This window comes from Amblyraja radiata, chromosome 41 (assembly GCF_010909765.2).
Source record: "Amblyraja radiata isolate CabotCenter1 chromosome 41, sAmbRad1.1.pri, whole genome shotgun sequence".
NCBI classification, from domain to species: Eukaryota; Metazoa; Chordata; class Chondrichthyes; order Rajiformes; family Rajidae; genus Amblyraja; species Amblyraja radiata.
The window spans coordinates 15815056-15828159 of NC_045996.1; the positions used below are offsets into that span (position 1 = coordinate 15815056).

Consider the following 13104-nt stretch of genomic DNA (forward strand, 5'->3'; position numbering starts at 1 on the left):
CAGGATTGAACCACGGGTCTTTGGCGCTGTGAGGCAGCAGCTCTACCCGCTGCACCACCGTGCTGCTCCAGAAGGCAGCGTTCAGAAAAACATAAACCACCGTGGTACAGGTTGCAACTTTGATCTGGTATTATATGTAGAAACATCGAAACATAGAAAATAGGTGCAGGAGTAGAGGCCATTCGGCCCTTCGAGCCTGCACCGCCATTCAATATGATCATGGCTGATCATCCAACTCAGTATCCTGTACCTGCCTTCTCTCCATACCCCCTGATCCCTTTAGCCACAAGGGCCACATCTAACTCCCTCTTAAATATAGCCAATGAACTGTGGCCTCAACTACCTTCCGTGGCAGAGAATTCCACAGATTCACCACTCTCTGTGTGGAAAATGTTTTTCTCATCTCGGTCCTAAAAGATTTCCCCCTTATCCTTAAACTGTGACCCCGTGTCCTGGACTTCCCCAGTGGCAGAGGTCGCTGCAATGGCCACATACCGATGTTGTGGGCTTCATCAAACACCACCACCGATCTCCGAGACAGCTCCTTGGACACCATGTCTGCAATCTTGGGATCCAGCAGGTAGTGGTAGCTGTAGACAATGATGTTTGCATGCAGGATCTAACGTGAGGGCCACAAAACAGATGTATTAGTATTAGTGGTGAAAGAGAGAGAGAGAGCCAAGTTCAAGTTCAAGTGAGTTTATTGTCATGTGTCCCTGATAGGACAATGAAATTCTTGCTTTGCTTCAGCACAACAGAACATAGTAGGCATGAATACAGAACAGATCAGGTGCAGCAGGCAGTGAAGAAAGCGAATGGTATGTTAGCTTTCATAGCAAAAGGATTTGAGTATAGGAGCAGGGACGTTCTACTGCAGTTGTACAGGGTCTTGGTTAGACCACACCTGGAATATTGCGTACAGTTTTGGTCTCCAAATCTGAGGAAGGACATTATTGCCATAGAGGGAGTGCAGAGAAGGTTCACCAGACTGATTCCTGGGATGTCAGGACTGTCTTATGAAGAAAGACTGGATAGACTTGGTTTATACTCTCTAGAATTTAGGAGATTGAGAGGGGATCTTATATAAACTTACAAAATTCTTAAGGGGTTGGACAGGCTAGATGCAGGAAGATTGTTCCCGATGTTGGGGAAGTCCAGGACAAGGGGTCACAGCTTAAGGATAAGGGGGAAATCCTTTAAAACCGAGATGAGAAGAACTTTTTTCACACAGAGAGTGGTGAATCTCTGGAACTCCCTGCCACAGAGGGTAGTCGAGGCCAGTTCATTGGCTATATTTAAGAGGGAGTTAGATGTGGCCCTTGTGGCTAAGGGGATCAGGGGGTATGGAGAGAAGGCAGGTACGGGATACTGAATTGGATGATCAGCCATAATCATATTGAATGGCGGTGCAGGCTCGAAGGGCCGAATGGCCTACTCCTGCACCTAATTTCTATGTTTCTATGTTTCTATCAGTGTGTCCATATAGTGTGTCGACAGGCAGAATAGACGCACAGGCACATCAGCCCATCAAACTTAGTTTTAAACTGAAGAGAGACACAAAATGCTGGAGTAACTCAGCGGGACAGGCAGCATCTCTGGAGGGAAGAATAGGGTGACGTTTCGGGGCGAGACCCTTCTTCGACTGAGAGCCAGGGGAGCTGTCAGTATCAGGGGAGCTCAGTCTGAACCCATCTTCAGACCCTGAAGAAGTGTCTGGGAGTCTGACGAAGGCTCTCGACCCGAAACATTACCTATTCTTTCTCTCCAGAGATGCTGCCTGACCCGCTGAGTTACTCCAGCATTTTGTATTTAAGAAGGAACTGCAAATCTTCAGCCTGAATTTTCTATGTTTCTATCTTCTCAGTACCACTTCCAACTGGACACCATCTTCTCTGTTCAAGAAGGAACTGCAGATGCTGGAAAATCGAAGGTAGACAAGAAGTGCTGGAGAAACTCAGCGGGTGCAGCAGCATCTATGGAGCGAAGGAAATAGGCAACGTTTCGGGACGAAACCCTTCCGGGTTTCGGCCCGAAACGTTGCCTATTTCCTTCCGGGTTTCGGCCCGAAACGTTGCCTATTTCCTTCCGGGTTTCGGCCCGAAACGTTGCCTATTTCCTTCGCTCCATAGATGCTGCTGCACCCGTTGAGTTTCTCCAGCACTTTTGTCTACCTTCCAGCATTTTGTATCTGTCTTTGGCTAAAAACTTAATGGGTTGATGTGCCTGTTGATGAGTCAGTGGTACTTGAGCTTTTGGTGTCTGTCTTTGAGAGTCACAGAGTCACACAAACAGGCCCTTCGGCCCGTCTCGTACGTGCTGAGCGGTTCGCTGTAGGATTCTTACACTCACACTCACACTTTCAGTCCAAGCAGACACAGGGGAAGAGATGGGAAAACTGGAAGTCACTTACAGAATATCGAGCCAAGAAATAGGGGCACCATCCCTTCTGTCTCCCGTAAACCTTCAGGTCGTCCAGGTTATAGACGCCGGAGGAGAGGGGCTCCACTCTCCCGTGAACGTCAAACTCCTATCGGAAATAAACCATTAGACATCCACAGGCACAGGAGGCCATTCGTTCCATTGATCCCCTTTTTTATTTTATTTATTTATTTAACCTTTATTTAACCAGGAGAAGTCTCATTGAGATTAAAAATCTCTTTTACAAGAGAGTCCTGGCCAAGACAGGCAGCAGCAGTTCCACAGTTACAGACAATAATTTAAAAAAAACAAGAGAACATATAAATAGAGTCACAGTCAGAACATCATCAAACAAAGCATGTACAGACAGAAGAGCCCGCTTCAACATCATTAAGAAGGGATTTAAATCTGTTTATAGAAACCAGCTCCTTAAGTTTCAGTTCATTCTGCAGCTGGTTCTATGCGAAGTGAGCAGCATAACTAAATGCCCTTTTCCCCAGTTCAGTACGGACTTTAGGTACAGTTAGTAAGAACAAGTACTCAGAGCGGAGCTGATAAGTTCCTGTGCTTTTTCGAATTACATACTTCTGCAGGTATGAAGGAAGAACACCGAGGATAGTCTTATAAATAAGGATATGCCAATGATGGAGTCTGCGGGTGGACAGGGCAAACCATCCAACTTGAGCATACAAAAACCCCTGCCAGCTCCTGTAGAGGAATCCATTCATAGAGACATGCGGTCGGAGTAGAATTAGGCCATTCGGCCCATCAAGTCTACTACTATGCCATTCAATCATGGCTGATTTATCGCTCCCTCCTAACCCCATTCTCCTGCCCATGGGGAGGACAGACAAGTTGCACAGACAGACAGACAGACAGCGGCCCAGGTCACGACTGAACCTGGGCGGTGCTGTTCTATGTAGGAAGGAACTGCAGATGCCGGTTTAAACCTAAGATATGACACAAAAAGCTGGAGTAACTCAGCGGGGCAGAAGAGAGAAGGAATGGGTGACGTTTTGGGGTCGAGACCCTTCTGCAGATCCAAACCAAAACGTCACCCATTCATTCTCTCCAGAGAAGCTGCCTGTCCCGTTGAGTTACTCCAGCGTTTTGTGTCTATCTTCTGTACTGTTCCGTGTTCTATGTCCATGGAATCCTCTGTGAAAAGCCATGGTCAGGAGGGGCAGTAACTCCACTCCTCAGGTTTGACCCTCGTTGTGAATCTGTCCTCATCGTGAACCTCCCTCTGAACCGAGCAAAACTTCACCAGCGCAATGTCACAGGCCTTGAGGAACTCAGTGCCTGGGCAGAAGTGTCATAAGATCACAGGATCATAAGTGATAGGTGTAGAATTAAGCCATTCGGCCTATCAAGCCTTCTCTGCCATTCAATCATGGCTGATCTATCTCTCCCTCCTAACCCCATTCTCCTGCCTTCTCCCCATAACCCCTGACACCCATACTAAATAGAAATCTATCTATCTCTGCCTTAAAAATATCCATTGACTTGGCCTCTACAGCCTCCTGTGGGAAAGAATTCCACAGATTCACCACCCTCCTCATCTCCTTCCTAAATGAACATCCTTTAATTCTGAGGCTGTGCCCTCTAGTCCTAGACTCTCGCACGATTTGTGCCCAGGGTTCGTAGAGGGGGGGTGACTGACCTCGTAGAAGTTGCAGACGGGCACGCTGGGGTTGCTGGAGTGCTGCATGCGGACGTGTGAGGCGGTCAGACTGTGGCACTTCCCGTCAACCTCCTTCCCAAACCGCTGGGCACTCACCTGTGGCAAAACACGGCGGGTGTGAGCCACGCGGCAAGCAGCCGTTACCCGCAGCGTCACCAAACCCATGCAAAGTGACCGCTGATACCACACCCACCGCTGACCCAACACCCACCGCTGACCCCAGACCCAACGCTGACCCCTCACCCACCGCTGACCCCTCACCCACCGCTGACCCAACACCCACCGCTGACCCAACACCCACCGCTGACCCATCACCCACCGCTGACCCCTCACCCACCGCTGACCCAACACCCACCGCTGACCCAACACCCACCGCTGACCCCAGACCCAACACTGACCCCTCACACACCGCTGACCCCAGACCCACCGCTGACCCCTCACACACCGCTGACCCAACACCCACCGCTGACCCCTCACACACCGCTGACCCCAGACCCACCGCTGACCCCAGACCCACCGCTGACCCCTCACCCACTGCTGACCCCTCACCCAACACTGACCCCAGACCCAACACTGACCCCTCACCCAACGCTGACCTCTCACCCAATGCTGACCCCACACCCACTGCTGACCCCTCGCTGACCACACCACCATCACTGACTGTCCCAGACCCCCCACCTGCTCCAACAGCCCACAACACCCTTCCCCCGCCCCCCCCCAACCTACAACTGACCTCTGATGAGCTCCACTGTGTATCACTCGTCTCCCACCCCACCACTCACCTCCTCCGTCGTCTCACATGCTCCCCTCCCCCCCTCCCCCCACCCCCACCCCGTCCCAGTGCAGGCTGGGCGATGCTGAGGGGGATTCACCTCCGGGTGGATGCACAGGTTCTTCCTGGAGCTGAGAGCCAGCGCCAGGAACTGCTCCTTCTGTCCAGTCTGTTTCTCGTTGTACTCCAGCAACTTGCGGAGTTCCTCCACAACCTGGGGGTGGGAGAGAGAGGGCAGGGGGGGGGGGGGGGGAGGGGTGGGAGAGAGAGGGCAGAGGGGGGGGACGGACGCAGAGGGAGGGGTGGAAGAGAGGGGGAGGGAGGAACAGGAGGCAAAATAGTTGGTGATATAGGTTAGAGGGCAGAGAACTGGGGTTAGCATAAGAAGGGTCTCGACCCGAAACGTCACCCATCCATTCCCTCCAGAGATGCTGCCTGACCCGCTGAATTACTCCAGAATTGTGTGTCTATCTTCAGGATAAGGGAATAACGTTTAGTGCTAGGTAAAGCTGACCCTTTGAGTCTATCTTCGGTGTAAATCAGCATCTGCAGTTACTTTCTACACTCAATTAGGCTTGGGGTTATTAATGTCCCATGTACCGAGGTATAGTGACAAGCTTTGTGTAGGAAGGAACTGGTTTAAAATCGACGATAGACACAAAATGCTGGAGTAACTCAGTAACAGGCGACGTCTCTGGAGAGGAGAGATGGTGACGTTTCGGGCCGAGACCCTTCTTCAGACTGAAGAAGACCTGGAGGTCTGAAGAAGGATGCCGACCCGAAACGTCACCCATTCCTTCTCTCTAGAGATGCTGCCTGACCCGCTGAGTTACTCCAGCATTTGGTGAGAAGCTGCTACCCAAACCGATGGGAAATGGGAGTGGAAAGGCGGGAGCCAGCAAGACACACAGCCTCCTTTTCCACAAACTAATCACGCAGAAACTTCTGTGGAATATGTGTGTCACATCGTCAACTCTGTACGTCGATCACTAGGGACTCATTCCTTGCAAACTGGATCAAATCTATAAATATCACTGGAATAATAACAAAAAGGTACTGATCTTTAAATCTGCATCACTTGTAAAAAGCTGCAATTGCCTCAGGGAGCGGATGGCATGTTTCCTGCAATTATTATTCAACGATGCACTTTTTAAACTCCCAAGGATTTTACAACTTTCTTACCTTTTCTATCTCAGGAACTGTTCGTGAACAATAGATCAGCTTGGTCACTTCTGCAGGATAGGTCTGGAGCGACAAACAGAGGAAGCCACTTTAGTTTAGAGATACAGCGCGGAAACAGGCCCTTCGGCCCACTGAGTCTGCGCCAACCAGCGATCCCCGCACACTAACACCACCCTACACACACTAGGGACAATTTACACTGACACTAAGCCAATTAACCTACAAACCCGCACGTCTTTGGAGTGTGGGAGGAAACCGAAGATCTCAGACAAAACCCATGCAGGTCACAGGGAGGGTTTGGGTGGGGGCAAGGTTAGGGTCAGGGAGCAGGGTTAGTGTCCCTTTGGCCCTTCGAGTCCACACCGACCAGCGATCCCCACACGTTAACACTATCCTACATGCACTAGGGACAATTTGACATTTACACCTACAAACTTGCACATCTTTTGAGTGTGGGAGGAAACTGAAGATCTCGGAAAAAACCCACGCAGGTCACGGGGAGAACGTACAAACTCCATACAGACAGCACCCGTAGTCGGGATGGAACCCGGGTCCCTCCCACCTCTCCCTCCTCACTCTCCCTCCCACCTCTCCAACTCCTGTGAACTGATGGCCGTGCCTCACCGTTTGATAAGCCACAATCAGTGACAGCAGAGAGATGGTCTTCCCCGTTCCCGACGGCATTTCCAGAACTCCATGCCCCTAAACACAGGGAAGAACAGCGAGCCGCATAAAGCACGTGGACACTCACAACACACGTGACGGATGTCAAGACCAACTCTTATCCCCCCATATTCACATACCTGTCCTCTTAAATGCCACTATTGGAAACATAGAAAATACTGCAGGAGTAGGCCATTCAGCCCTTTGAGCCGGCACCGCCATTCAACATGATCATGGCTGATCATCTAGAATTAGTACCACGTTCCTGCCTTCTCCCCATATCCCTTGATTCCTTCAGCCCCAAGAGCTAAATCTAACTCTCTCTTGAAAACATCCCGTGAATTGGCCTCCACTGCCTCTGTGGCAGAGAATTCCACTGGGTGAAAACGTTTTTCCTCATTGTATCTGCCTCCAGCATTACCTGTGGCAGTGAGCTCCAGGCACCCACTGTGTAAGAACGTGCCTCACCCATCTCCTTTAACTCCACCTGCTTGTGTTGCCACTTTCAGGGGCTCATGGGCTTGGACCCCAAAATCCCTCTGCACATCAATGGTGTTTAGACTCTATAGATGCTGGTTTACATCAAAGGTAGACACAAAATGCTGGAGTAACTCAGCGGGACAGGCAGCATCTCTGGGGAGAAGGAATGGGTGACGTTTCGGGTCGAGACCCTTTTTTCAGGCTCACTGAAGACTGAAACGTCACCCATTCCTTCTCTCCAGAGATGCTGCCTGGCCCGCTGAGTTACTCCAGCATTCTGTGTCTATCCACTGTAAACTTTGACAGCCTTCATCACCGTCTGTGTAGTTGGAAGAGATTGTTAAAGTTTCTCCTCAACTCTCTCCTTGCCTAACTCCCCCTTTACTAGCCGACCCTCCACCCCTCCCCCCCCCCCTTCCCCTCCCCCCCTCCCTCACCTTGGCATCAAGGATTCTCTTCAGCTCCAGCATGTATGAATACTGCTCGGGGTAGATGTAATCATAGGGGAAGTACACCAACAACCCATCGATATTTACCCTGCACAAGTGGAACAGAGATAAAAAACAATATTGTCAAACAGTGGTGCAGCGGTAGAGTTGCTGCCTCACAGCGCCAGAGACCAGGGTTTGATCCCGGCTTCTGGTGCTGTCTGTACGGAGTTTGCATGTTCTCCCTGTGACCTGCGTGGGTTTTCTCCAGGTGTTCCGGTTTTCTCGCACACTCCAAAGGCTTGTAGGCTTGTAAGTTAATTGGTTCGGTAAAAATTGTAAATTGTCCCTTGTGTGTAGGATAGTGTCAGTGTACGGGGTGATGGCTGGTCGTCACGGACTCGGTGGGCCGAAGGGCCTGTTTCAGCACTGTATCTCTAAACTAAACTAAAGCTGCTGAATGATGCATTGTTAAACACCGTTGCAAAAACATCATGTTGCCAAGTCAGTGGATATTTATAAGGCAGAGATCGACAAATTCTTGATTAGAACGGGTGTCAAGGGTTATGGGGAGAAGGCAGGAAATTGGGGTAAGTGGCAGCGACCAGCCATGATGGGCCGAATGGCCTAATTCTACTCCTATAACTTGGATTATAAACAGAGAAATGCTTTTATTGCTTCATCTCAGTCTAGGGTTTAAACACAGACTGGAACACTCAGGTGTTCCTGAGATATTAATTGGAAATTTAGTTCAGTGGATGATTGTCACCAAATCAGACTGAAGAAGGGTCCCGGTCCCGCTGAGTTACTCCAGCTTTGTGTGTCCATCACTGAACTAAGTTTCCAGTTAAATAGCGTTGACATTTTTGGAGCTTCCACTGGGTGATGGGGTTTAGTTAATAACAATAGATTTTTAGATGGATCAATTTGGAAACTGCAGCTTTTTTATTGCGACTGAAGCTGTAATTCTTTAGCAGATGCTACACATTATACGGAGATCGTGATCCCTGCAGGAGGTGGGAACTGATGGTGGAAAGATAATCCCGGGAATTATCTGCAGGGGGGTGGGGGGGAGGGAGAGTCGGGAGAGGGGAGGAAACATGGGAGATGAGGTAGGGCAGGGAGGTAGAGGGGAGGTGTACTGGTGGGGGGGAGAAAGAGGGAGGGGGGGGGGGGGGGGGAGAGGGGGAGGGGGGGGGGAGAGGGGAGGTGGTTGAGAGATGGTGGGAAGTAAAGTGGGGACGGTGGAGGGGAGGTGGGGTGGGATGGAGGGGGGCGGTGGAAGGGGAGAGGAGTGAGGAGGGAGGGAAGGAAGGGAGGGTAGAGGAGGTGGGGGGGGGGGTGAAGGGGAGGTAGGGGGTGAGAGCAGGGAGGGAGGGAGGGAGTGAGTGAGGGGGTGGGGGGGAGATTAGGGCGAGAGTGAGGGGAGAGGATAGAGGGGGGTGTCTTGGGGGAGAGGAGGAGGGAGGGAGGGTAGAGGAGAGTGTGACAGAGCGGGAGTGTGTTGGGGAGAGGTTAGTGGGGGGGCGGTGAGGGGGAGGGGGGGCACTAGTGGGGGAGGGGGGGCACTGGGGGGGAGGGGGGGCACTTGGGGGGAGGGGGGGCACTAGGGGGGAGGGGGGGGCACTAGGGGGGAGGGAGGGGGGGCGGTGGGGGGGAGGGGGGGCGGTGGGGAGGAGGGGGCGGTGGGGGGAGGGGGGGCACTAGGGGGGGCGGTGGGGGCACTAGGGGGGAGGGGGGCGTGGGGGGGGGCACTAGGGGGGGAGGGGGGAAACTAGGGGGGAGGGGGGCACTAGGGGGGAGGGGGAGGCACTAGGGGGGGGGGGGGGCACTAGGGGGGAGGGGGGGCACTAGGGGGGGAGGGGGGGCACTAGGGGGGGAGGCGGGGGCACTAGGGGGAGGGGGGCGGTGAGGGGGAGGGGGGGCACTAGGGGAGGGGGGCACTAGGGGGGAGGGGGGGGCGGTGGTGGGGGGAGGGGGGGCACTAGGGGGAGGGGGGGCGGTGGGGGGGAGGGGGGGCACTAGGGGGAGGGGGGGCCTAGGGGGGAGGGGGGGGCACTAGGGGGGAGGGGGGAGGGGGGGCACTAGGGGGGGGCGGTGGGGGCACTAGGGGGGGCGGTGGGGGCACTAGGGGGGAGGGGGGGCGGGTGAGGGGAGGGGGGCACTAGGGGGGAGGGGGGGCACTAGGGGGGAGGGGGGGCGGTGGGGGGGAGGGGGGGCGGTGAGGGGGAGGGGGGCACTAGGGGGGAGGGGGGGGCACTAGGGGGAGGGGGGGACAATAGGGGGAGGGGGGGCGGTGAGGGGGAGGGGGGCACTAGGGGGGAGGGGGGGGCACTAGGGGGGAGGGGGGACACTAGGGGGGAGGGGGGACACTAGGGGGGAGGGGGGGCACTAAGGGGGGAGGGGGGACACTAGGGGGGGAGGGGGGACACTAGGGGGGACACTAGGGGGGGAGGGGGGACACTAGGGGGGAGGGGGGGCATAGGGGGGAGGGGGGACACTAGGGGGGGAGGGGGGACACTAGGGGGGAGGGGGGACACTAGGGGGGGAGGGGGGGACACTAGGGGGGAGGGGGGACACTAGGGGGGACACTAGGGGGGGAGGGGGGACACTAGGGGGGAGGGGGGACACTAGGGGGGAGGGGGGACACTAGGGGGGGAGGGGGACACTAGGGGGGAGGGGGGACACTAGGGGGGGAGGGGGGACACTAGGGGGGAGGGGGGACACTAGGGGGGAGGGGGGGCGGTGAGGGGGAGGGGGGGCACTAGGGGGAGGGGGGGCACTAGGGGGGAGGGGGGGCACTAGGGGGGAGGGGGGGACACTAGGGGGGAGGGGGGACACTAGGGGGGGAGGGGGGACACTAGGGGGGAGGGGGGACCACTAGGGGGGGAGGGGGGACACTAGGGGGGAGGGGGACACTAGGGGGGACACTAGGGGGGGAGGGGGACACTAGGGGGGAGGGGGGACACTAGGGGGGAGGGGGGACACTAGGGGGAGGGGGGGACACTAGGGGGGAGGGGGGGACACTAGGGGGGGGGGGAGGGGGGCACTAGGGGGGAGGGGGGGCACTAGGGGGGAGGGGGGCCCACTAGGGGGGAGGGGAGGGGGGCAACTAGGGGGGAGGGGCGGCACTAGGGGGGAGGGGGGACACTAGGGGGGGGGGAGGGGGGCACTAGGGGGAGGGGGGACACTAGGGGGGAGGGGGGCACTAGGGGGGAGGGGGGGCACTAGGGGGGAGGGGGGACACTAGGGGGGGGGGAGGGGGGCACTAGGGGGGAGGGGGGACACTAGGGGGAGGGGGGACACTAGGGGGGAGGGGGGACACTAGGGGGGGGGGAGGGGGGGCACTAGGGGGAGGGGGGGCACTAGGGGGGAGGGGGGACACTAGGGGGGAGGGGGGGGCACTAGGGGGAGGGGGGACACTAGGGGGGAGGGGGGCACTAGGGGGAGGGGGGACACTAGGGGGGAGGGGGGGCACTAGGGGGGAGGGGGGGCACTAGGGGGGAGGGGGGGACACTAGGGGGAGGGGGGGCACTAGGGGGGAGGGGGGACACTAGGGGGGGGGAGGGGGGGGCACTAGGGGGGAGGGGGGGCATAGGGGGGAGGGGGGGGACACTAGGGGGAGGGGGGGCACTAGGGGGGAGGGGGGGGACACTAGGGGGGGGGGGACTAGGGGGGACACTAGGGGGGGAGGGGGGACACTAGGGGGGGGGGGACTAGGGGGGACACTAGGGGGGAGGGGGGGCACTAGGGGGGAGGGGGGGCACTAGGGGGGAGGGGGGGCACTAGGGGGGAGGGGGGGGACACTAGGGGGGAGGGGGGGCAACTAGGGGGGAGGGGGGGGACACTAGGGGGGGAGGGGGGGGCACTAGGGGGGAGGGGGGGCACTAGGGGGGAGGGGGGGCACTAGGGGGGAGGGGGGGGGACAACTAGGGGGGGAGGGGGGGGCACTAGGGGGGGAGGGGGGGCACTAGGGGGGGAGGGGGGGCAATAGGGGGGGAGGGGGGGCAACTAGGGGGGGAGGGGGGGCACTAGGGGACTAGGGGGGGGCACTAGGGGGGAGGGGGGACACTAGGGGGGAGGGGGGGCATAGGGGGGAGGGGGGACACTAGGGGGGGAGGGGGGACAATAGGGGGGGAACATTATCCGGATCCGCACCTCATCGCTGCCGCCGCCGCCGCTGGCCCCGCCCCCTCCCCCAGTCCTCCAGGAGCAGCAGTGGAGCGTCGATGGGCGGCGCCAGGGAGCGCAGCCGAGCGCCGAGCGGGCGGGACATCGATGGGTGCTGGGCTGTGCACTTGGGGTGGCCCAGACACTAGACCCCAGACACTAGACCCCAGACACTAGATCCTAGACACTAGATCCTAGACACTAGACCCCAGACACTAGACCCCAGACACTAGACCCCAGACACTAGATCCCAGACACTAGATCCCAGACACTAGATCCCAGACACTAGATCCCAGACCCCAGACACTAGACCCCAGACACTAGATCCTAGACACTAGATCCTAGACACTAGACCCCAGACACTAGATCCCAGACACTAGACCCCAGACACTAGATCCCAGACACTAGACCCCAGACACTAGACCACAGACACTAGACCCCAGACACTAGATCCCAGACACTAGATCCCAGACACTAGATCCCAGACACTAGATCCCAGACACTAGACCACAGACACTAGATCCCAGACACTAGATCCCAGACACTAGATCCCAGACACTAGATCCCAGACCCCAGACACTAGATCCCAGACCCCAGACACTAGATCCCAGACACTAGACCCCAGACACTAGATCCCAGACACTAGATCCCAGACACTAGATCCCAGACACTAGACCACAGACACTAGATCCCAGACCCCAGACACTAGACCCCAGACACTAGACCCCAGACACTAGACCCCAGACACTAGATCCCAGACACTAGATCCCAGACACTAGATCCCAGACACTAGATCCCAGACCCCAGACACTAGACCCCAGACACTAGACCCCAGACACTAGATCCCAGACACTAGATCCCAGACACTAGATCCCAGACACTAGATCCCAGACACTAGATCCCAGACACTAGACCCCAGACACTAGACCCCAGACACTAGACCCCAGACACTAGACCCCAGACACTAGATCCCAGACACTAGATCCCAGACACTAGATCCCAGACACTAGACCCCAGACCCCAGACACTAGACCCCAGACACTAGACCCCAGACACTAGATCCCAGACACTAGATCCCAGACACTAGATCCCAGACACTAGATCCCAGACACTAGACCACAGACACTAGATCCCAGGACACCCAGACACTAGACCCCAGACACTAGACCCCAGACACTAGACCCCAGACACTAGATCCCAGACACTAGATCCCAGACACTAGATCCCAGACACTAGATCCCAGACCCCAGACACTAGATCCCAGACACTAGACCCCAGACACTAGATCCCAGACACTAGATCCCAGA

At 56.7% G+C, this 13104-nt stretch overlaps 1 protein-coding gene across 1 annotated transcript in view; it reads right to left on the bottom strand.

Moving 5' to 3' along the window:
• Nucleotides 1-11838, bottom strand: part of ercc2 (ERCC excision repair 2, TFIIH core complex helicase subunit) — a 161278-nt gene extending 149440 nt beyond the window's left edge. Inside the window, exons 1-8 of the mRNA XM_033014365.1 lie at nt 11786-11838; nt 7637-7736; nt 6681-6758; nt 6057-6119; nt 4975-5088; nt 4082-4198; nt 2411-2527; nt 430-619 (exon numbers count right to left, since the gene is read on the bottom strand). Coding sequence (XP_032870256.1) covers nt 430-619; nt 2411-2527; nt 4082-4198; nt 4975-5088; nt 6057-6119; nt 6681-6758; nt 7637-7736; nt 11786-11790 — 784 coding nt within the window. The 5' untranslated portion in view covers nt 11791-11838. The remainder of the gene's footprint in view (nt 1-429; nt 620-2410; nt 2528-4081; nt 4199-4974; nt 5089-6056; nt 6120-6680; nt 6759-7636; nt 7737-11785) is intronic.
• Nucleotides 11839-13104: the final 1266 nt, after the last annotated feature.